This window comes from Danio rerio, chromosome 5 (genome assembly GCF_052040795.2).
Source record: "Danio rerio strain M-AB ecotype USA chromosome 5, GRCz13ab, whole genome shotgun sequence".
NCBI classification, from domain to species: domain Eukaryota; kingdom Metazoa; phylum Chordata; class Actinopteri; order Cypriniformes; family Danionidae; genus Danio; species Danio rerio.
In genome coordinates, this window is record NC_141025.1 from 7,699,831 (window position 1) to 7,723,738 (window position 23,908).

The 23,908-nt window shown below is 38.3% G+C and overlaps 1 protein-coding gene across 7 annotated transcripts in view; it reads left to right on the forward strand.

Moving 5' to 3' along the window:
* The window catches only part of smad4b (SMAD family member 4b), a 724,234-nt gene that overhangs the window by 15,811 nt on the left and 684,515 nt on the right, over positions 1 to 23,908 (forward strand). The window contains exons 6-13 of one of the 7 annotated variants that reach the window (XR_015490770.1): positions 780 to 884; positions 975 to 1,025; positions 5,966 to 6,149; positions 11,310 to 11,478; positions 15,745 to 15,883; positions 16,310 to 16,795; positions 18,393 to 18,503; positions 18,582 to 19,067. Coding sequence is in view for 1 of the 7 variants with exons in the window: in XM_087253229.1 (XP_087109355.1) it covers positions 780 to 884; positions 975 to 1,025; positions 5,966 to 6,149; positions 11,310 to 11,478; positions 15,745 to 15,883; positions 16,310 to 16,521 (860 nt within the window). In the remaining 6 variants the exon portion in view is untranslated. Of the gene's footprint in view, positions 1 to 779; positions 885 to 974; positions 1,026 to 5,965; positions 6,150 to 11,309; positions 11,479 to 15,744; positions 15,884 to 16,309; positions 19,068 to 21,107; positions 21,641 to 23,908 lie in introns of those variants that run through there. The other 6 variants (XR_015490768.1, XR_015490765.1, XR_015490769.1 and 3 more) reach the window with 6 other exon arrangements.

Sequence of the window (23,908 nt, forward strand, 5' to 3'; positions counted from 1 at the left end):
TTGCGGAAATATTACCAACGATCCATCAGGTAATGTTTTCCTCTCTCTCTCTCTTTCTGTTGGTAAAGCGCTGTCAACAAATATTTTTCCTCCATATCCCATAATGCACAGCGCATCGGCCTACGGCAGCTGGATTAGTCCAAAATGCGCAGTACTCTTTGCGGTTGGACCTGTTTTAGTACGGATCATATTCTCACCACAAACGAACCACTCCAGGGTTCGTTTGAAAGCGTATCGAGACCACCTCTTCAAGCAGGTCTCGGTACGCTTATTTGGTCCGCTTTTGTTGCGTACTCGAGTACGATTGCTGCATTCTCACCTGCCCAAACGAACCACACCAAAAGGGGAAACGAACTCTAGTGTGATTCAATCGAACTAAATAAGGCAGGTGTGAAAGCACCCTAAGTGTAAACTCTTGAAAAAGTCTTGTATCTTGGTCCAGAATAGTGTAATTTAGGGACATTCCCAGAACATATGTATATAAGTACCTTGTGTAGAGTTGTTGCATAAGTGACAAAGGGGGTCTGATTTTCTTTTCATGTTAAATAACAGGTAGGGGGTCTAAAACATACTTTCTTATATGTACGGTGTTATTTTTACGACAATAAACTCATGGAACGCTATAAAAAACTATTTTAATAAACAAATTAAGACTTCCTATAGAATTTCTGTTTACGCTAAAGAGATTTGAACGTATCATGGGAAAACAGGCTAGGTTTTTTGACTTCCGTCCGGTTTACAAAGATAACCTGTTTGATTTCTGTGTTTTCCTCTTCTAGATGCTCCCAGCTCGTGGCCCAGAGGAAGCAGCTTTCCTCCCAGCATTCCTCATCAGAACGGTCATCTTCAGCACCACCCTCCTCTTCCTCACACAGGACAGTACTGTGAGTCTCTTTTGCCACCGCTAGCCATCTATCATCATAACTGGAATCTGTTGTAGCATCAGTTAAACACTACTTTTCTCCGTGTCTCAGGGTCAGTCCATAATGAGCTGGCCTTCCAGCCACCGATATCCACACATCCAGGTGAGGAATTCTTCAAGATTTCTTTCTTCCCATCAGCCATCAGACTTCTAAACAGATAACCAACGCACATAACAGTCTCTTTTCTGCTCAGTACAACACTACATACTCCATCCCATTTTGCACTATTTTATTCTTTATTCTTTTTTTGCACATAATCCAATTGCACTAGGCACTTTTTGCATAATAAGCACAATAAAAAAAAAAAAATAATAAAATAAAATAAAAACACTGTACACTGTTTACATCTGTTTCATTACTCAAATCAGGTTTACATATTGTTTACTTTCATAGATATTTATATACTTATATTTTACATTCAATCTTCGGTCACTTCTGTGTATATATGTGTATTTATGTGTATGATGTGTATGTTGTGTGTATGACTTCACTGTGGACGGCAAAGTAAGAATCTCATTGTACAGGGAGACGTGTTTCCTTACTGTGCACATGACAATAAACAGTTGAATTGAATTTAATTGAATACAACACACTGCATCCCAGTGCACAATTATATTAGTATGTTGAACAAGGATTAGTCTGTCCAAGAGATTTTTCACAGTGACAGAGAGAAACACATGCTGATAGAAAAACTCTAATAAACTGAAGCATCTTCATCAATTTGTCAACACACTAAAAATGAAAAATGTACAAACAACTGATAACCATATGACCAGGAGGAATTGCACAATTGATGGTAAATGAAATATTTAATAAATAACTCGAAACAGGAAGCAGCCGGATTCCTCTTTCTTTGGCAGTCCCCTATGGAGTCAGATCAGTCTCAATAATAATAATACATTTGCATTCATAAGATTCATGAATTCAAAACACAATTAATCAGTTCAAAAGAAAAATATTGCCCAAATGCTCACACATACAGGGTCCTATCATACACCCGGCGCAATGTGGCGCAAGGCGTGACGCAACTGTTGCTAGTTTTAGCTTGGCAAAAGAGTTGTTTTGACGTTTTACACCACGCTGTTTAAATAGCAAATGCATTTGCGCTCATATGTGCGCCCATAGGCGTTCTGGTCTAAAAAGGAAGGCATTCTGAGGCGCACTGCTGGTGCGTTGCTATTTTAAGAAACTATAATAGACTGTTCAATAGACCAGAACAAAGCCGAAATTCTTTTGTCTAGCGCAGAGTTGCGCCTTGCTTACACACTGCTTAATACACACAAGATGTAGAGCAATACGCAAATATCTTTACATATGAAAAAGAATTAAAATATTAAGGATATAAATAGGATATAATAAGGATATATATATTGGATATAAATATAAAGGATTAAAATATTACAAAACATATTATTTTCGAGCCTACATAAATATAAAAACCATACTTTCATGCCTTCATCTCGAGGGGCTTTTTCAGTTTATTCATGACAATTTGCTTTTGTATAATGTTATTATTATTAGCAGAATTACTTATTAAATGCATATTTATATTTGTTTTTTTTTTAAATAAGCTTAGATTTACCCAAGGTCAGGTTTTATACCATATGGGGCACAGCATGTGTATTTGGATATAACTCAGGTTTTGAGCACACTTGGTTATTATTGTTCATTTATTTGTTTGCTGGGAATTAGAACTGAATTTAGAAACAGTTTTGAAACAAATCTTTGCGCTTAACAAACAAAATTAATTATTTATAGGTTAATTGATATCTGTGCGTACAATGTTTCCCTATCCACGAGAGCGAAAGTGAAACTAGATTGAGTTGCCTTATCTCTCATTCTCGTGCTGTAGATGCTCTGTTTACCTGTTTTCTTCCTAGTGAAATGCTCAGTTTTTCCACTTACAAAGTCCTCATGTAAAAAGTAAATGCCTTATGGCGCTACGCAACTGACTCTTAAAGGGAATGGGAGATGAGACTCTGATTGGCTTATTCTGAAAACACACCTATAACTCATTAAGAAAATAAGCTCAACCCTGTTAGACCATGCGCCACGGCGAAAAGCGGATTTTTCCATCCTTATACTAGCAAAAGTGGATTCTGAAAGCGTTTGCGCCCTGCGCTTTGCACTTTGCGCATGGACCGTCAAAGTAGAGCCCACAGTCTACAAGTCAGAATTATCAGCCCTCCTGAATTATTCTTCCCCGTTTAATTTTTTTCCCAATTTCTGTTTTTTCAACACATTTCTAAACATAATAGTTTTAATCATCTCTAATAACCGATTTATTTTATCTTTGCCATGATGACAGTAAATACATTTTTTTAAAGATATTTTTAAGACGCTTTTATACAGTTAAAAGTGACATTTAAAGGCTTAACTAGGCTAATTAGGTTAACTAGGCAGGTTAGGGTAATTAGGCAAGCTACTGTGTATTGATGGTTTGTTCTGTAGACAATCAGAAAAAATAGCCTAAAGGGGCTATCAATTTTGTCCCTAAAATGGATGTAAAAAAAATTAAAAAACTGCTTTTATTCTAGCCAAAACAAAACAAATAAGACTTTCTCCAGAAGAAAAAATATTATCAGACATACTGTGAAAAATTTCCTTGCTCTGTTAAACATCATTTGGGAAATATTTAAAGGGTCACGAAACACCAAAACACATTTTTTGAGCTGTTAACAGTCATATATGTGTCCCACACTGCTAAAAACACTATTAGGGCACACATATTTCACTAAAAAGTGTAAATTGGTTGTTTTAGAGTTATTTCAAGCAAATTCGTACTTCCGGTTTGAAACTAATTTTTGAAGGCCATGAGATCTTAGCGTGTATTCCAGCGTGTAGACTGGACGTCTGTACCTGGGAGTGCCTTATTACGTCTCTGAGTGTGCTGCATTGATTCATGAGAAAGGCTTGGTTCAAACCAATCAGCGCGCTCTATTATGTATGAGGTGCAACTTACTTAATATGCATGATAGCTTCCAAGACTGTTTTTACCAGTTACAGTGTTCAGACGGCAGAAAGACGACACGTTGTGTTGCCAAGCGGGAGAACATGAATTGTTTTGAGATACGGGTCATCAGTGTTGCTTTTATAATTTGCTGCAGTGAAGGTTTTGTTTTCATTTTCCCTCTATGAGAGAACAGCTGGACTCATGTTTGGATTACAGTGCACGCGACAGAAATGCGTGTCTAAGGAACATTGTTTACCCGAGAGCTTTTCTCATCTGGAAATGGTGATATCTGGATTTGCCGCTCGTCTCATTTTAATATCTCGTTTGTCACGAGGGGCATGAATGAAACTCCTGAATGAAAGAGCCAAACTGCAGTTAAAGTCCACCATTTAATAACTTGGCAAATAATTTGATTACTGATGTCCATGTAAACACAGTCACCGCCTTTCTGCCCTTTGTCTGTGTGTTTGTTTTGCTTCTTTGGAAATCAACATGTGCTCAAACTGACACTCTCATTTTTATGCAAAGTTTTATGGACCTTGCCTTTTTCCCTTCTCCGACACTCACTCCAAACAGAGCTGGACACGCCCACTTTTCTTGACTTTTTCCAAAGTTGAGGTGTGAAAACACCCTGCTGAAACAAGGGGGTTTCATGGCCCTTTAAAAAAGAAAAAAAATTCAGGTTGTGTTATGGTGCAGATGGAAGGGCATCCGCTGCGTAAAGCATATGCTGGATAAGTTGATGGTTCATTCCACTGTGGTGACCCCAGATTAATAAAGGGACTAAGCCGAAAAGAAAATGAATGAATGAATTTAATACAAATTTCGCATTTTCATTACTCGTTTTTCTTTCAATATTTAAAAATGCCCATTATAACAGGGTGATGGAAACCCAGCTATTAAGATGCATATTTAATGTTGTCCTCAACTTGTTTGAACCAATATAAAATGTAAAAAAAAATGTACAGTTGAAGTCAGAATTATTAGCCCTCCCTCCTATGAATTTTGTTTTCTTTTTCAAATATTTCCCAAATGATATTTAACAGAGCACATAATTTTTCACAGTATTTCCTATAATATTTTTTCTTCTGGAGAAAGTCTTATTTGTTTTATTTCGGCTAGAATAAAAGCAGTTTTAAATTTTATTAAATCCATTTTAAGGACAATATTATTAGCCTCTTTAAGCTATATTTGTTTTTGATTGTCTACAGAACAAACCATCGTTAAACAATAACTTGCCTAACTTACCCTAACTTTAACCTAATTAACTTAAGCCTTTAAATGTCACTTTAAGCTGTATAAAAGTGTCTTGAAAAATGTCTAGTCAAATATTATTTACTGTCATCATGGCAAAGATAAAATAAATCAGTTATTAGAAAGGAGTTATTAAAACTATTGTGATTAGACATGTGTTGAGAAAATTTTCTCTCTGTTAAACAGAAATTGGGGAAATAATATACGGGGGGGCTAATAATTCTGACTTTAACTGTACATGCGTCACAAGTTATTTATGTGTCACACATTATTTATCCCAACTGATTGTTAACTACACTCCTCTAAGACACTTCAGTTGATCAGTTTTTATTAAAAGTTCCAAAGGCCCACCTTAAAAGCAGGGGCGAAGGTCCTCGCCTCTGGAACTCTCTGCCATTAGAATTAAAAAAGGCTTCGTCGCTGCCTGTTTTTAAGTCTAAATTAAAGATGCATTTATTTTCTAGGTCTTTTGAAGCACAAGACCCTTCACTTTCAGAAGGGGGGGGGGTAATTGGGAGTGGGGAGGGATCAAAATGGTCATGTTCTCCATCGTGTTTAGTGTTGGTCAACTGTGGTAACATCTTTTAATTAGGAATTTATTATTATTATTATTTTTTTTTTTTAATTTTTTGCTCTTTTATTAATAATCTTTCTATGTTCCTTCCTATTATGTGCCTATTGCTGTTTTGACTGTTTTATGCTCATATCATGTGTTTATTTTCTTTCTGTAAAGCACTTTGTGCAGCCTTGTGGCAGTTGGAAACGTGCTATATAAATAAATAGAACTTGAACTTGATCAAGTTGTAAATATACTCATGATATATGTCTTCTGCAGCTCCAGATTACTGGTGCTCAATCGCATACTTTGAGATGGACATTCAAGTAGGCGAGACTTTTAAGGTGCCCTCCAACTGTCCTGTGGTGACGGTGGATGGTTATGTGGACCCGTCTGGTGGAGATCGCTTTTGTCTGGGCCAGCTGAGTAACGTTCATCGCACTGAGGCCATCGAGAGAGCCAGGTACCGCTTCACATCCATCACTTACTGATCAATGCATCACACTACTGACATTGCAATTAATATACAGTTTAAGTCCTGTAAAATTTGCATTCTTTTAAAAATATTTCACAAGTGATGTTTAACACACCAAGGACATTTTCACAGTATTTCTTATATATTTATTTTCTTCTGGAGAAAGTCTTATTTTTTTAGCTTGAATAAAAGAGTTTTAATTATGAGTTCAATATTATTAGAAGTTTATTTCAATTGTCTTCAGAACAAACCGCTGTTGTCCAGTGACTTGCCTAATTCATACTTGTCAACCCTCCCGTTTTTCCCAGGATTCACCTGTATTTTACAGTTCTATCCCGCTATCATCCCTTAAAGGTATTTTGCAGTATTTCTCCCGTATTTTCAGTCTTTCTCTAAAGAGCCGAGCCTTCCTATACGCAACCCATACCGCCGAACCACCAGGGGTCGCCCCTGTGAGTCTATTCTGTGCTTTCACTTTGTTTAGGAATAAAAGCATGCAAACACTTAGGCTGCGTCCGAAACCGCCTACTACTCAGTAGGTACTGCATTTGAATTTAAACGTACTACTCGACCGTTAGAAAAGTACTTTCTATACAGTATGAATGTGAAAAGTATGAATGGAATTCGGATGTACTACATTCACCATTTTGTCATGGTCATGTGATCTACCTGCGTCAATTACGTCACTTTACTCCCATTAATGAATTTGCTCATGGGGCATTATGGGATAGCGCAGCATGTATGGGATGCGCACTCTAGAATCTCGCTGGAAATAGTAAGTCATCCGGGTACTTCTCGCATACTGATTTTCGAATTCTATGAATTCGGACATACTACTCCGCTCGCATACTGATTTTAGCGTACTATATAGTATGGAAGTATGCAGTTTCGGATGCAGCCCCAGAAATATTAAAAAACGGCGCGATTCCCTTTCCTTTTAATTACAGGTGCCGTCACCCCTCCTATACAATCCTGAAAACAGTCATATAATGGTGCATGACTGTCAGCTGACGCGCTCCATACTGATAAATAGACGCCGTTTCCCAAATGGTTTCTGTACAAACGATTTGAAGCGGAGTGAAAGTCTGGGTTTTGGGTGCGTGTTTAAACAGACACATACACAAAATTAATAATAATGATAACATATAAATATGTCGATCTTGGTGGGTTTTTTTTTCCCAAACACAACTAATTTTGTCTTAAATGAGGATAAAAAGTTAGGAAAGCAGTTTAAATGCTTTCATTATAATGTTAGATGTGTGCATTTTTAAAGTGACACCTGTTATTTAATGTAATCAAACGAAAAAATTAAATTTCATCCGTTGCTCTTTAATCAGAATGTGTAAGTTATACAGTGGAGAAACGGCTAATGAGATTTGATAGCTTGATTGTATTTCATTATAACAGCCATTCATTTTAATAAGCTGAACTGTTTGCTAATGTATTTGCTGCTAATGTATATATTTATTTTTTCTTTTGTTAATCATTGTTTTAAAACGTATTACTGACTATTTGACTGTTTATTTACAAGGAAACCAAATGAGCATATTTAGTAATTTGGGGATTTTTTTTTGGGAGGAATTCCTTATTATGGTGGACATATCCCTTATTTCCAGATCCCAATGTTGACAGGTATGGCCTAATCATCCTGATTTGTCTAGTTAACAATTACCCTAGTTAATCTTCTCTCTGTTAAACAACACTTGAGAAATATTTTTAAAAGAATTTCAGTTTCACATACTTTTGACATCAGCTGTATATTGTAATGGGAAAAATACAGGACATTTGAGCTCTGTTTGCAAATAATTGATTCACTCTAGAATAACTGGATTTATTTTGTTGGAGTGCTTCGGTATGAAATAAATGATAAAATGTACTTTTTTATTAAGTGTGAAAATTATTTTGGAGCGTCACAGTTTGGGAAAAACATTTGAACAGTAACCAACACAAACTCCTGAATTTCTCTTTCACGTTTTGTCTGATTCAGTATGATTTTAAAATACTGAAATACTGACAATCATTCACGTGTATTTGAGAAAAATTGTAAACAAAAGGAGAAAAAATTCAACAATTTATCTGAGAAATATTGCAGCCAACTTAACGGTAAAAGACAAGTACTTATTAAAAATACTCCTAGCAACCAGTAAGAAAACTGTGACTCGAAAGTGGCTACAACTGGAACCCCCTACAAAATCTGAATGGTTGGATATCATATCTAATGTTCAAAATATGGAGAGGATGACTACAAACTAGGAAACTACAAATGAACAAATACCTGCAATATTGGGAGAAATGGATTGTACTTATACCTTTACAGAGTGTAATCTGATTTATATATGTATTTGTTCATGTGACCTGTAAGGAAATATGTGACCTGTCAACTGTTCATTTAAGTTCTGATGTTTTATTGTATTATTTACTTAATTTTATTATTATTTTTTTATCCTACTTTTTGTATTTTTTCCCTTGTTTTATTTATTTATTTTTTTCTTCTCTCCTTAAAAGAAATAAAAATAAAGTATATAAAAAAAAGGAGAAATAATTGCACAGTCCCCCAGGATTTTGCAGGGTCTTTATTGTTATTATTTTTTATATTTTTTGTGGCTTAAAAATGTATGATTTAATGTGAAGGCTCTTTTTTTCCCCCAATTCCTTTTTATTATACTTTAACACGTACATACACATTTCCATGTGCCAGATCCAACACAAACAAACAAATGAACAAACAAAACAAAAGGCTTCTCATGATTTTACATCAGAATACAACATTACCTCTGTTACTAATCTTCTAGTAACACATTTCCAAATCCACCACCTTTAAAAACAGCATAAAAAGTCCTCAAACTCTATCAACAATTATGTATAAATTTTTTATCATATAAGTTATTTTTTTCCGTTGTCATGTTTGTTACCATCTCTTTCAGCCAGCAGCCTATAGTTGGTGCACATATACTTTTCCAATTTAAAGAAGTAAGCCGTTTCGCTTTAGAATACATATATTTATAAATATATGCTCCGTCATTTTTAACTCGATCTCCTTGGGATATAAATGAAATTAAAAAAATTTAAGTAGACATTGTTATGTTAACCTCAAGAATATTTTATATAATTTCTTTTACACCTTTCCAAAAGTTCTGGATTCCTTTGCATTCCCATATACAGTGATACAACGCTCCATTATGGTCCCTGCATCTCAAGCAAGTATCTGCAATATTTCCATTATATTTATGCAATAAAACTGGAGTTAAGTAAATCCTCATTAGCCATTCATATTGTAACAGTTTCTGACGAGTGTTCATTGTTAGCGATCGAGCTTCCTCGCATGTCTTCATCCAGTCCTCTGTAGAAATATCCTCCTTAAGATCTTATCTCCAAGCTTCCAATTTACAATTTCAATATGCTTTTCAAATTTATCACATCATTTGCTTCAACTCTTTTGTTTGTTAAATGTTTCATTTATTTATATCTCAAGAGCAGGGGCGGGCTGGCCATCTGGCAATTCTGGCAAATGCCAGAAGGGCCGGACCATTTTTTAAATGTGGGCCGGTCAGCTATTTTTATTTATTTATTTTTATTTATTATATGTATTGTTTTTACATGCAGGCAGCTTTTATCTCTTGCAAGATGTGAGTATTATGATGATGATGATGCTAATAGTAATAATAATTATAAATGTTAAGCATTGGCCCAATCAGCAATGACCGGCTGGTTTCGAGATGGGCCGACCCAAAATCTGGCTAGAATGTCAAACAATCAGTAAGTGCAACACAAGCTAATTGTCAGAGATGGACCATAAAAAAAAGGAAAGGAGGTGCCGAAAAGCTTAGAGAAAGCAAAAAAAAAAAAAAAAAAAAAAGTCAAACTCTGCCAAATGCATAAAATTATCAGAAATAGTCTTGAGAGAGAGCAGCGGAGGGGCGCAAGAAGGTTGCTTTTTCGAGCCTCGCCTGGGTTAGTTGGTGTTTCTGTGTGGAGGTTGCATGTTCGCGTGGGTTTCCTCCTGGTTTCCCTCACAAGTCCAAACATGTGCTGTAGATGAATTGGGCAGGCTTAATTGTCCGTAGTGCATGTATGTGAATGTGCTGTATGAGGGGTTTCACAGTGGGTTGCACTTTGGAGGGCATCTGCTGCGTAAAACATATGCTGGACAAGTTGGCGGTTCATTCCGCTGTGGTGATCCCAGATTAATAAAGGGACTAAGCCGAAAAGAAAATGAATGAATGATCGCATATATAAATTTGTTTTTGGTCCAGTCACATACATTAAATGTTTAAATATCTATTACATATATGGTACTGCTTTTATTATTTCACCATCTATACACCAAAATTAGTGAATATGCGTGTCCGTGCAAGGGGCTGTGGCAGTGTAGTAATGTGGGCTGGTGTGGCTACAGTGCCAGGGCTGATTTTTTAGTCCCAGTCCGCCCTTGCTCAAGAGACAATTGGACTCGCAAAATCCTGGAGGGAGTGATTGGAATTGTATGGCAATAATAATTGTTTTGTTAAACATTTAAGCCATCAAATTTGATATTCATTCATTCATTCATTTTCTTGTCGGCTTAGTCCCTTTATTAATCTGGGGTCACCACAGCGGAATGAACCACCAACTTATCCAGCAAGTTTTTTACGCAGCTGATGCCCTTCCAGCCGCAACCCATCTCTGGGAAACATCCACACACACATTCACACACACTCTCATACACTACGGACAATTTTAGCCAACCCAATTCGCCTGTACCACATGTCTTTTTGGACTGTGGGGGAAACCGGAGCACCCGGAGGAAACCCACGCGAAGGCAGGGAGAACATGCAAACTCCACACAGAAACGCCAACTGAGCCGAGGTTCGAACCAGCAACCTTCGTACTGTGAGGCGAACGTGCTACCCACTGCCACTGCCTCGCCCAAATTTGATATATCGTTTTATTTTCCAGTTTCAACTGTCAACCCATTTTTGACACTTTTGTTTGGATGGATTGTCTGCAAATTAATAAATGTATGTTGAATCATGACATGGTCACTTGACTGGTAACTGTTGTGTTGTGTTGACTAAACCTAAATATCATTTCACTTCTGATATTTAATGTTCACACTTCTCTCTTCATAACTGCACAGAAGTGAATCTGTGTGTCTCTGTGTGTTTTCAGGCTTCACATTGGTAAAGGTGTCCAGTTGGAGTGTAAAGGTGAAGGAGATGTGTGGGTTCGCTGTCTCAGTGATCACGCTGTGTTTGTCCAGAGTTATTATCTGGACCGAGAGGCTGGACGAGCTCCGGGTGACGCCGTCCACAAAATATACCCCAGCGCCTACATCAAGGTAACACACCCATACAAGTTGGTTTTGGTGGTTTATGAGGACTCTTCATAGGCGTAATGTATTTTATACAGTAAAACAAAAAATAAAACGCATAATATAATATCCAAAGCCCTAAACCCGACCCTCACAGGAAATCTGTAAACAATTTTGAATTGAATTGAATTAACCTCCTAGGGCTTGAGTGGCCACATATAGACCAATTACCATGTTCGTAAACATTCAGGATGCGCGCACAGGGAGGTGGCAGAAAGCAACCGGGAGCACCAGCATTTACAGCGAGGGAATGACATCAGATGTGGTGCAGAGTTTGTTGTTGTCTTAGAAATAAGATATATTACTTACATATTATATATATTATTTACATAATGCTTACAGCATATTATAAGAGCTCGTCACCCAGTGACAAGCACAGTGATTCAGCAAAATTAATGTTAAAGTGAGCGGTGTTCATCTGACAGCTCCATTTGCGATAGCACCCTCCCAATGAATATCGGATAAGTCGAAATGGCCAAGCATCCAGCCCGAAATATACAGTCTCATTGAAGCTCCGAGTGATTTTACAAGAGAGAAGTTAAAGGTCTACAAGTCTTTAGATGCCAACAATTTTGTTCTTTGTGGTCATGTGCAATAAATATTGCTCCATGATGACCAAGAGCTAAACACAGAGATTCCGCCAACCCAAAGACAAGGAAACAAGACGGAGCTAACGTTATACAAGCCCTGGGTAATTAATCACCAACACGCAAAACAACTGCATTCTGACAGTGAACTTCACCTGTACGGCAGGGTATGTGAACCTACACATAGAGGTAAAGTTGGTTTTATATTCGCACATTCAGACTTTCTCCTTAATAATATAATTTCATAAAAATATTATTTGCAATCTCTAAATAGCGAAATCATATTAGCAGCAGCCAATGACTATCAAAATACAACATTGTTCACAGTCAAATAAACAGTGTCATTGTTGTTTTCAAGTCACACTTGCAGGTTATTTCAGACCGAATATTCAAAGTGCCGTGGTAAACAATATAGGGAGTGTCACAAGTTGTCACTGAATGAATGTGTGAATATAAAACCAAGTTTACCTTAATAAACGTAACTTTCACGTTTCATTCTTAGCATTCAGCGTCCGCAGTTTAATTCACCATATGTAACTGTTTTGCTAAAATCATTTCAGCTATCAAAAACGAGTGATGTGTATGATTCAGCATAGCGTGAACTGACCTGATATGACATGAGAACTGCAGAGTCCAGCATTTCTAATTAGCTCCTAACTTCATTCAGCTCCCATTTAGCCAAAGACGTCTGCAGTCGGTGTTAAAGCAGTGTGTGGTAGAGTGTAAAAGTTAAGTTTTCTATTTTTGGACTCGAATTCGGCATCCTACCGCAAAATACGACATCTTTCCCATTGCAGCCTGCTTGTTTTTTGCAACTGGGGACCCGTGTGACGTCATGTGTGACTTAGGTTGGTAATTGGTCTATATGGACAGCGCATTTAAGCTCTTAAGTGGCTATTTAAAATAATTTGAATATTTTATATTTTGTTACAGACATACAGTGTCATCCTTCAACTGTTTTGCAGCATATAAAATGTCCCAAACCCTATTTTTAACTGTCCAAAATGGGAAATTTTTTTTGTTTTTACTCTCTGATAGTCAAAGCAAGTTCAAAAAGTTCAAAGTCTATGTTAAATTTGCATTAAAAAACAGTCAAGAAAAAGTTTTTATGGAAATTCGGACCACGAATCCACATATATGGACATACTTTTTCTCTAAAAGTACATTATATCAAAAGATGATACTTAGATTTTTATTCTGATTATGTTCCAATAAGCCCAAATAGTACCAAGAAATATAGAATGCATGTAAAAAAAAAACACCTTGGGCCTTAAGAGGTTATAAGACCCTGTTAAGTATCATTTTTAAGTATTCTGAAATAGGAGGACTCAAGACATGTCCTCATAAATAGGCTTGGGCGGTATTACGGTATTATGGTATACCGCGGGATCTAAAAATAGCAACGGTGTCAGTTTCAATACCGTTATACCGTCATAAAATATTAAATATCCTTTATTTAATGCCTACAAAAACATATGTGTGGTTGTCATCACAGAACAGTGTGGAGGAGAGAGGGAGAGGAAGGGGGAGAGGAAGGGAGAGAAGGGGGAGAGGGAGGGGGAGAGGTGACGTGACGAGTCGCGCTTCAAAGTGTCCTGCAGTTTGGGAGTTTCGACTGAACAGAAGGGAGACGTGGTTAATATGAACTAGAGGTCTGCATTAGAGCTAAAGATCTTTGCCCGAACCCGGCGAGACCCGAAAAATCGAAATCCCTGCAAAGGTGAAACAAATGATGATGAAGTAGTAAAAAAAGCGAATTTTGACGGCGGTCAAGCCAGTCACTAGCTCATAAGGAGCGGTTATTCCAGCCACAGGTATTTCGCGGTCGCTCATACACTGCGTATTACGGTAGAGCCCTAAACCGCAAGCTGACAGGTAAAAAGAAGAGGCCTCTCGCTACAGTGAAACTGCTGTCATGGAAAATTAAATGCATGTTCCTGACTGGTAGAAGATGAACAAACAATCCTACCCAAAACTTGCAAAATCAGCCGGATCAGAACTCTGCATCTCGACCTGTAGCCGCAGGAAAGGGTGTTCAGCTGCTGGACGCACCATGAGTGAGAGACTGCGCTAAAGGCAGTGGATTTAATAATGTTCCTCCACAAACACACGTAGCCTAATCTTGGTGAGTAAAGGGTTTTTAAATTATAAATAAATATTAATTAAACCATAAAATCATAATGTAGACAGAGTATACAGACTAATGGTGGCATTATTCTTTTAATATTCAGCTTCACCGCCGCCTAAATGCCAGATTGTGAAAAGAAGTGGAGAAACACATCTTGCACAGCCTTTATCTTAATTTCGTTATTGCCAAAATACCCGTCACCATTTAGAGTTTATTTTAATTTGATTTGTTAAGCAAGATTTCTTTTCATTGGTGTGTAGGCTAATTAAAGTGCATGTGCCTAGACCTATAGAGTGCTGAGATGTTACGATGTTACAGCTGTAGGACTTATTTTATTTCTTTGTTCCAACTTTCAAGTGGCCTATAGTCTACGCTTGTTACGAATAAATGATGTTAAAACATATAAATGACTCATTCTTGAAAAAAAATGCAATAGAGCTGTGTGCATGAGCACATTTTAATGTCGGGCTGTAAACGGGTACGGGCTGTATAAAGCTGTCAATCAAAATGTACCTGTCGGACTCGGGACCTATCGGGTATAATTTTTATTGCCCGATTACAACTCTCTGCATTCCCGCTGCTGTTCCGCGGGAGCCGGCCAGATTTCTTACGGTGTGGGAGTAAATTTCTGAATAAATCGCGGGAGAGATGTGTGTGTGTGTCTGTGTAAAAGAGAGATAGAGAGAGGGGTGCTGTGCGTCGCTTTGCGCTCTCTCTCTCTCTCTCTCTCTCTCTCTTTCTCTCTGACCGCGAGCCTAAGGTCACATAGAAGGTATTCAGTTTCTGAATGGTTTAGGCTTAAGCCAACAGTTTGGTGACTGTAATCTCTGTTTCGGAACAACTGTATCGATTCACAGGTGTGAAAGCAACCTAAGTGTGCTTTCACACCTGTGAATCCATTCATTTGTTCCGAAACAGGGATTCAAATTGTTACATTGTTGCTTTTTGTTCTTGGTGTGGTTCGCTTTCACACGGCAAAGTTTCTAAACGGACCAAAAGAGCTAAAACAAGTCACGTGTGAGTAAAGTTGCTTCACATAGCTCAGCTGTCAGCGGGGGTGGTGGTTTGGTGGTGTTTGACAAGGTGTGCGCGATGTGTCTGTAGAGCATTCTCAGAATTTTGGGGAGACTTGGGATGTCTGGAATGGCCTCCCGTCCTACGCATAATTCTCTCTTCATATAGCCGTATGCCTATTACATATCCTTAAGACATTGTGATATAGCCGGGCTTGGATCGTATTGCTTTCTCACTACAATCAATCCGCTCCAGAGTTCGTTTCAATCGAGCCGAGACCACCTCATTCAAGCGATCTCAGACTGATTGTTTTGGCGCGGATCTGAGCGCGATTGATGGATTCACGTATGTCAAACGAACCGCGCTAACTAGGCAAACAAGACGGGTTCTGAAACAAAAGTCTAGGTGTGAAAGCAACTTAAGTGTTTGTGTCCTCGAAGTCGATACCTTGTACCCAAGACTGTATAATGTGACAGGTGTGAATGTGCTTTGATGTGTGCACAGGTGTTTGATCTGCGTCAGTGTCATCGGCAGATGCAGCAGCAGGCAGCGACGGCTCAGGCTGCAGCGGCTGCACAAGCGGATGCAGTGGCTGGAAACATCCCAGGCCCGGGGTCTGTGGGCGGCATCGCTCCGGCTATCAGTGAGCCTTACTAACATTCACCTTTACTTCATTCATTCATTTTCCTTCAGCTTAGTCTATTATTTATATGGGGTCGCCACAGTGGAATGAATCGCCAACTATCCCGGCATATGTTTTACACAGCGGATGCCCTTCCAGCCGCAACCCAGTACTAAGAAACACCCATACACTCTCACATTCACACACACCATGGCCGATTTAGTTTATCCAATTCATATAACGCATGTGTTTGGCCCAGCCGGAACCAGCGACCTTCTTGCTGTGAGGCGACAGTGCTAGCCCATCCCAGTATCATGCAGCTCTAAATCAGATGATTTTGATGATATTTGGTTTATCAACAGTTCATTATACAGTGTTTTCACGCCAGTACAAATAAAAGGTGTACTTAAAAAAACACACACAGTTTTGCTGTCCATCTATCCTCAGGTCTGTCTGCGGCGGCAGGCATCGGTGTGGACGACCTGCGGCGGCTCTGCATTCTGCGCATGAGTTTCGTGAAAGGCTGGGGTCCCGATTACCCTCGCCAGAGCATCAAGGAGACCCCATGCTGGATCGAAATTCACCTGCACCGGGCCCTTCAGCTCCTGGACGAGGTTCTGCACACCATGCCTATATCTGACCCACAACCTCTGGACTGACGACCACACTTACTTTAATACAGTGCATATCACCCTAAACTGACCTCTATGACCTGAAATGACCTTCCACAGGGGCGGATTCATGTGGAGAAACCAGCAAAACACTATTGTTGAGCAATTTATGCTGAGACTTTTGACTTTTTTTGTACAGGAAAGTGGTGCAGGATGGATGAAATGGAGATGTTTGTGTGTGTGTGTGTGTGCTTGTGTGTTTATTTCCAGTGTAGGGAGGTTGGATCAGAGCAGTACTGTGGCCACATACACACTGCAGATGGTAATTCGTTTTAGGTTAATTCTGTGCACATTCACACAACACAACACAGGAGGAATGATGTGCAATAATTGTTCTCCTAAAATAAATTGGCCCCCGGGTAGCTTGCTGAGGTCAGGGACCCCTTAGGTGGAGGGCAAGGGGGCCCTAAGGATGCTGCAACGTTCATTGATTCATTTTTTCCTCGACTTAGTCCCTTATTTATCAGGGGTCACCACGGCAGAATGAACTACCAACTATTCCGGCATATGTTTTACGCAGCGGGTGCCCTTCCAGCCGCAACCTAGTACTGGGAAACACCTATACACTCTCACATTCACACACACACTCTTACACTATGGCCGATTTTGTTTACCCAATTTACCTATAACACATGTTTGGACTGTGGAGCAAACCGGAGCACCCAGAGGAAACCCAGCTGGGACTTGAACCAGCCAACTTTTCGCTGTGTGGTGACAGTGCTAACCACCGTGCCACCTTCAGTGCAACAATTCAGTCAAATTTAGCTCGGCTTGTCAGTGATCTTAGTTTTTAAAAGTATTTTCTTGTAACACATTGGAATACATTTTTAAATATGTATAATGTCTACAGTGGAAGGCACAATTATTAGCCATTAATTGTTTTTCAAATATTTCCCAAGTGGTGATTAACAGAGTATATTCACAGTTTTTTCAAACTATTGTTACAGTGAATTACATTTTAGTGGGCGTCTTCTCTAAATCACGGTACAAATAAATAATTAGAACTTTCATTTTCTGAAAAAAATAAGCAGGACACATATTAAAGGGGTCCTATTATGCCCCCTTCTACAAGATGTAAAATAAGTCTCTAATGTTCCTAGAGTATGTATGTGAAGTTTCAGTTCAAAATACCTCAGGTAATGTTTTATAACTCTTTGAATCTGCCTCTTTTAGGCTTTGATTCAAGTTGTGGCGTTTTTGTGAATGTCGCTTTAAATTCAAATGAGATTGTGTTCTTTTTCAATAGAGGGCGGAGCTACAAATGCCTATGTGTCAGCATAGCGGCAGATTCAAAAACAAGACCAACGTCTTATGCTAATGAGAGAGAGATGGTCACTAATGGGCGGGGCTTTGTGAAGTTTTTATAACGTGTGAATATAAAAAAATTAAATTAATACATTTTTTACCATTAAAAGCTGGTTATTTCCCCTAATAAAAGTGATTTTTGCATAATAGGTCCCCTTTAATATGTAAGAATGAAAGCTATATTACTTTTTTATTGTTTTGATGCGTTGAAAACCTCATTTTGGGTTTGACCCATTTACACAATTAACACAGTTACAAGTTAGATATTGAATTCAGTGCAACAATTAACACAGGCGTGTCACTTTAATGAACAATTTACACAGATATTTATTCAGCTTGTGTTTAAAAAAATGTAATTTCCAGATCTCTGTGGTGAATATGTGGCCACAATATCATCCTTTCTGTGTGTGCGTGTGTGTCTGTATTATTTTTATGCATTGTTTTAATAACACTAATGTTCACTCAGTTATAGCAAGCACTTGGTTACTTTATAACCCCTGTATAGACTGTTTTACCAGGAAAAGGCAACAATATCAGTCATGTTTCTTTCTCAGAGACCAGAAAAAAAGGAGTTCAGGCACAACACAGAGGCTGTTTAGACTATTTGAAGAGTATTTTAGGTGATACCAAGTTTTTAAATGAAGATTTCCCTCCATTAAGCGCAGGTGGGTTGCATTTAATAACTAATTTTGCTCCGGAATTCTTTACTTTTTTTATATGCATTTGCTTATCTTTTTTCTTAGTGATGCATGTTCATGTTGGCATGGAGGTGGAGGAGCTGTGAATAAACTGAAGGTGTGTTCACAATGATATACTAGCATACTATTATTTTAGCAGTATGTGTATAATTTACTGTACAGCAATGGCAAAATTTAAAAAGACTGTTTCTTTGACGGTATATTTACAATAGTTCATATTTGTTTCATTCTAGAAATGTCTGATAACATTTGTTTAAAAAAAATAAATAAATGAAGTTTTTATCATTTAGAGCTTTTTTAACCAAATTAACAAATAAATGTATTATTATTTTGGTGTGATTAAAAAAAAACCCTCACATTTTAGCCTCCTAAACTCTGCGTACATGGTACCATGTCTTTGAAGTTATTTACTTCCGCATTCTTTAAATTAAACTAATTTCGAGATGATCACATGTGTATGATTGCCCTCAGCCGGTCCCACATTATTCAATTTATAATTCACCAATCAGACGATTCCTAAGCCATTATAAATACCCTAAGTCCTATATAACAGCCATCTTCATTTTGAAGAATGGCTTCCCCCCTTCCACCCTTCCTCCTCCTCTTTTCCTAGATGGGTGGCACGGTGGCCCAGTGGTTAGCACTGTTGCCTCAGAGCAAGAACGTCACTGGTTCTAGTCCTTACCAAGCCAGCCAACATTTCTATGCAGAGTTTACACATTCTATCCGTGCTCACGTGGGTTTCCCAGTTTCCTCCCACCATCCAAAAACATGCAGCTTAAGTTAATTGACTAATCCAAATCAGCACCATAGACATGCTCCTAGTAAGTAGTTCTCTTTTAAGAGCAATAGCTATCTTTTCATCAGCTACTATAGCAGGGGAGTTCTCGAGATCTACCTAAGCTCAAACTCCCCTCTCACCTTGCAAACGGGAGTAAGCCCCGGGCTCGAGGATCTTGAGGCTTGAGGAAACCCCCAAAATTAATTACAGCACCCAGACCACACAGAACCTAAAAGGCGCTCTTTCAAATTTGACTGTACAAAAAAGCGTCTCTTTTTTAAAGGGGTTTGTTATAACACAGACAACATATACAGATATTTTAAACCCAACAGTGTTTTATGAAAGTTCAAAAAATTTTCTATAAATGGATACCAAACTTTTTCATTTACACCTCTGCATGTGGATTTGGGAAGTTAGGCAAAATCCAGGCAGAACCCCCAAAATAGCACTTGACTTTAATAATCTATGTTGCAGTGGTTTATGGGATTGCAGTTAAAACCGCTAAGTTCACGATAAAAAAGTAGTTTGATATAAAAGACAAATATTGAAATTTGTCTTTTGGTCTGATTTTCAGATTTTTGATTGGGTTTTCGACCTAATTTTGTACCATGGAAATAAGCTCTTTTCATTGATTGTGTTAGGACTCCTGATTCATTTGCTTATGGATGATTGAATATGAATAAAAAAATGGCATTAAACAGACAAACTATTTACTCTACAAACCAGTGTGTTCATGACAGTATTTTAAAAAGTAAAACAATATAATCAGAAAATATAGCAAGCTGTTTTGTAGGCTAGAAATGAACGAGAAGTTTCGACACAATTAGTTTGCATTGTTTACATTACATACACTTAATTAAACATGTACACACAGACATCACCTATATGCTATAAAACTGCAGGTTAACTATGTTTACACATTCATTCATTTTCTTTTTAGCTTAGTTCCTTTATTAATCAGGGGTCACCACAGTGGAATGAACCGCTAAATTATTCGCCGACCGCTAAAATATAATATTATAAATATTAAATTATTATTTTACACAGCGGATACCCTACCAGCTGCAACCCTAGCACTGGGAAACACCCATACACACTCATACAGTACTGACAATTTAGCTTATCCAATTCACTTATGGCGCATGAGTTTGGACTTGTTGGGGAAACCAAAGCACCTGGAGGAAACCCACACCAACACGAGGAGAACATGCAAACCACACAGAAATGCCAGGACTCAAATCAGTGACCTTCTTGCTGTGTGGTGACAGTGCTAACCACTGAGCCACCATGCCGCCTATTTTAAAATGAAAATAATATAAACCGAAAACATAAATTTGCACCATCAAGCAGCTCTTTTGTAGGCTAGAAATGAATGGAGGTGAATGAGACAGGAAGTCTCGACACAGTTGGTTCACAGTGGCCACGCCCCAAATCTTACATGATAAATAAGGTCAATAAGGCTTTAGCAAAGACTTAAAATCCTATGGCATAAACAAATAGGAAAAAATACTTCCGGAACAAAATTTATAAAAACGTATTGGGCAAGCACTCCAATATTTTTTTAATTTAAATTTATCACAGGTGGCTTAGTGGTTAGCACTGTTGCCTCACAGCAAGAAGGTCGCTGGTTCGAGTCCTGGCTGGGTCAGTTGGCGTTTCTGTGTGGAGTTTATATGTCCTCTTTGTGTTTGTTTCCTCTGGCTTCTTCCTTGGTCCAAACACATGCGCTATAGGCGAGTTTAATAAACTAAATTGTCCATAGTGTATGAGAGTGTATGGGTGTTTCCCAGTACTGGGTTGCCACTGCATAAAAAATGCGCCAGAATAGTTAGCGATTCATTCTGCTTTGACAACCCCCTGATGATGAATAAGGGACTAAGCTGAAGAAAATAGAAATTAACGAATTAATGAAATTAATTACAGCGCCCAAATGATGCCACTGGTGAATTAAACATTCAACATGCATAAAATATGCATCAAACTACTTTTATAAATGTTCATCATGCTGTTATATAGTATGCTAGTATTGATTTTTGAGCAGCCCGTGTGTTCTTGTGTTAAATTGAGCATGAATGAATGAGTTGTTCTGCAGGTTGTTCAGGCTGATGGAGATTTTCCAGTGTTTCTTCATTTATTAGTGCTTTTCTGTTAATGTCTGTTTGACATGTATTTCAACATGATGACTTTATCTGAGATCACCACATGACTATAACAATACTGTAGATATGAAAATACAGTCATTATATTTCATAATAAGTCATTTGTGGAAAAGTTGCTCTTGGAAACTATTAAATGTTTTGATCTGGTTTGTACTTTTAAAAAATGTTTTGGGTTTTTAATCTAAAATAATGTAGTTGACTGTGAGGATGAAAATTTACTACAGTAAACCATATTTTCTACATAAATTATTAATATACAAAAAATAATACTCTTTTACTAGTTATTTAACTTTTTTGGGCTGAAACTCCGGTTATCATGGTCATTTCTCATAGAAGTGAAAGATACTACCACATGTCATGCTTTTCATGACTGTCATCAAATTTCTGTAGAATTTGATTAATTCTCACAACAGCAGTTTGAAGCCACTGAACATAATAATAATTCTTTACATTTATATACTGTAGTGCTTTTCTAGACACTCAAAGCGCTTTACACATTCAGGGGATTTTCCTCATCCAATATCAGTGTGCTGCATCCACCTGGACCAGCCAGAGCGCACACCAGCTGATTGGCTGAACAGAGTGATGAAGCCAATTATGATATGGGGATGGTTAGGAGGCCAGTGGACAAATTCGGCCAGGATGCTGAGGTTAAACCTGGCATTTTTAACAACCACAGAGAGTCGGGATCTCAGTTTAATGTCTCATCCGAAAGACGGCACTCACTTTGCAGTATAGAGTCCTCTTCACTATACTGGGACATTAGGACCCACACAGACTGCAGGTTGAGCACCCCCTGCTGGCCTCACTAACACCATTTCCGCAGCAACCTAGCTTTCCCATGTGGTCTCCCAACCAGATACTGACCGGGCGCAGCTTCAGTGGGCGACCATGTGAGAGTTGCAAGGAGCTAGCTGCCAGTGTGTGGAATGTATGGAAGAACGTAGTTGAAGGTAAAGCTTAATTTACACACACACACACACACACACTCACTCACAATACTGTATATATGAAAATACTTAATTATATTTCATTACATCATTTTGTGTAAAATCTGGACATTTTGAGAATGTAAAGATTACTGGTTGAAATTTTACTACACTGTAAAACCCAAAAAATTAGAGTAACTCAAACCATTTAAGGAAACCGATTGGAACAAACCATTCAAACTCAAAAACTGATCTTAATGAGTACTGTGAACTTAAAACATTTAAGTAAATGAAGCATTTTGAGCAGAGTAAACCCCCAAAAATGAAGAGAACTCAAACTAACTGAGTACTGTAAAACTCAATAAGGCAACTCAAACTTTTAGAGGAAACTGATTGCTACAAACCATTTAAGTTAATAAACTTATCTATATGAGTACTGTGTACTTTCTCCATTTAAGTTGAAGTAATGAGATATTTAAAGGGCCATGACCCCCCCACTTTCGGTTAAAGTCTACTTCAGAATTTTTTCAAAAGATGCATGATTAATGGGCGTGGAGCTCCGCGAGCACAGGGCAGGAGTGGGCGTGGCCTGTAGGGGAGAACGTGAGCGAACGAAGCTAGCTCACAACATGAGACAAACCGTGAAGAGACGCATGAGTTTATAGTTTACAAAGTTAAGATGCAAAGAAATGAACAGTGATTTAATGCCCTGCTACATTTGTTATTCGTAATGTCATATACACATAACCACAATTTATATCATTATAAAGATAAGTGGGTTCATGTAAACCCTATAAATGAGGACTTCTCCCTCAATCCCCGTATCCAGCAGACTCAGTGCAGCAGGTCTCCTGACCTGTCTATTTTAACCGTTAGCCCTGCTGGTAATCTGGAGGATTTAGGCAAACACAGCAGCACGGCGATGTGTCTGAATGTGAACGAACTCCTGATAAAAGACAGCGTCCGCCATTCTCTAACTCTCGTGCTGCTCTCCCGACAAAAATGCTAGCAGCACGCACAGCTTTGCTGTATGATCGGCCCTGACAAGATCGCGGGGGAAAACATGCAACAAACCGCGTGGATGATGGAAACAAACGCATATGAGCCTTCATGAACGGCTAAATACTGTGTGCCCGTGCCGTGAGTCCGTGACGTGTCTCACAGCTCTGGCTTGACTCTGGCAGGTCTCATGAATAATTAAGCAGCTGGCTCTTCTCATAGGATAAGGAAACTCCGCTATGAACAATAATGAGAAACCGACGCGTCATCATTGCACTTGCAGTTCTGCGCTACGTCGCCGATTTTAATCCCGCCCCAAAAATCATTTTAAACCCGGAAGCTGAAATTAGCTGACAAAAGCTCAAAATTATCCAGTTTTCCCCACAATTAAAGCTGACAGGTGCTAACATTGACTTAACTGATGCTCAACACACACACACATCTGTTAATATAAAAAAAAAGTTCTCCGGGGTGTCCTGAACCTTTAATTAACCCATTACCTTG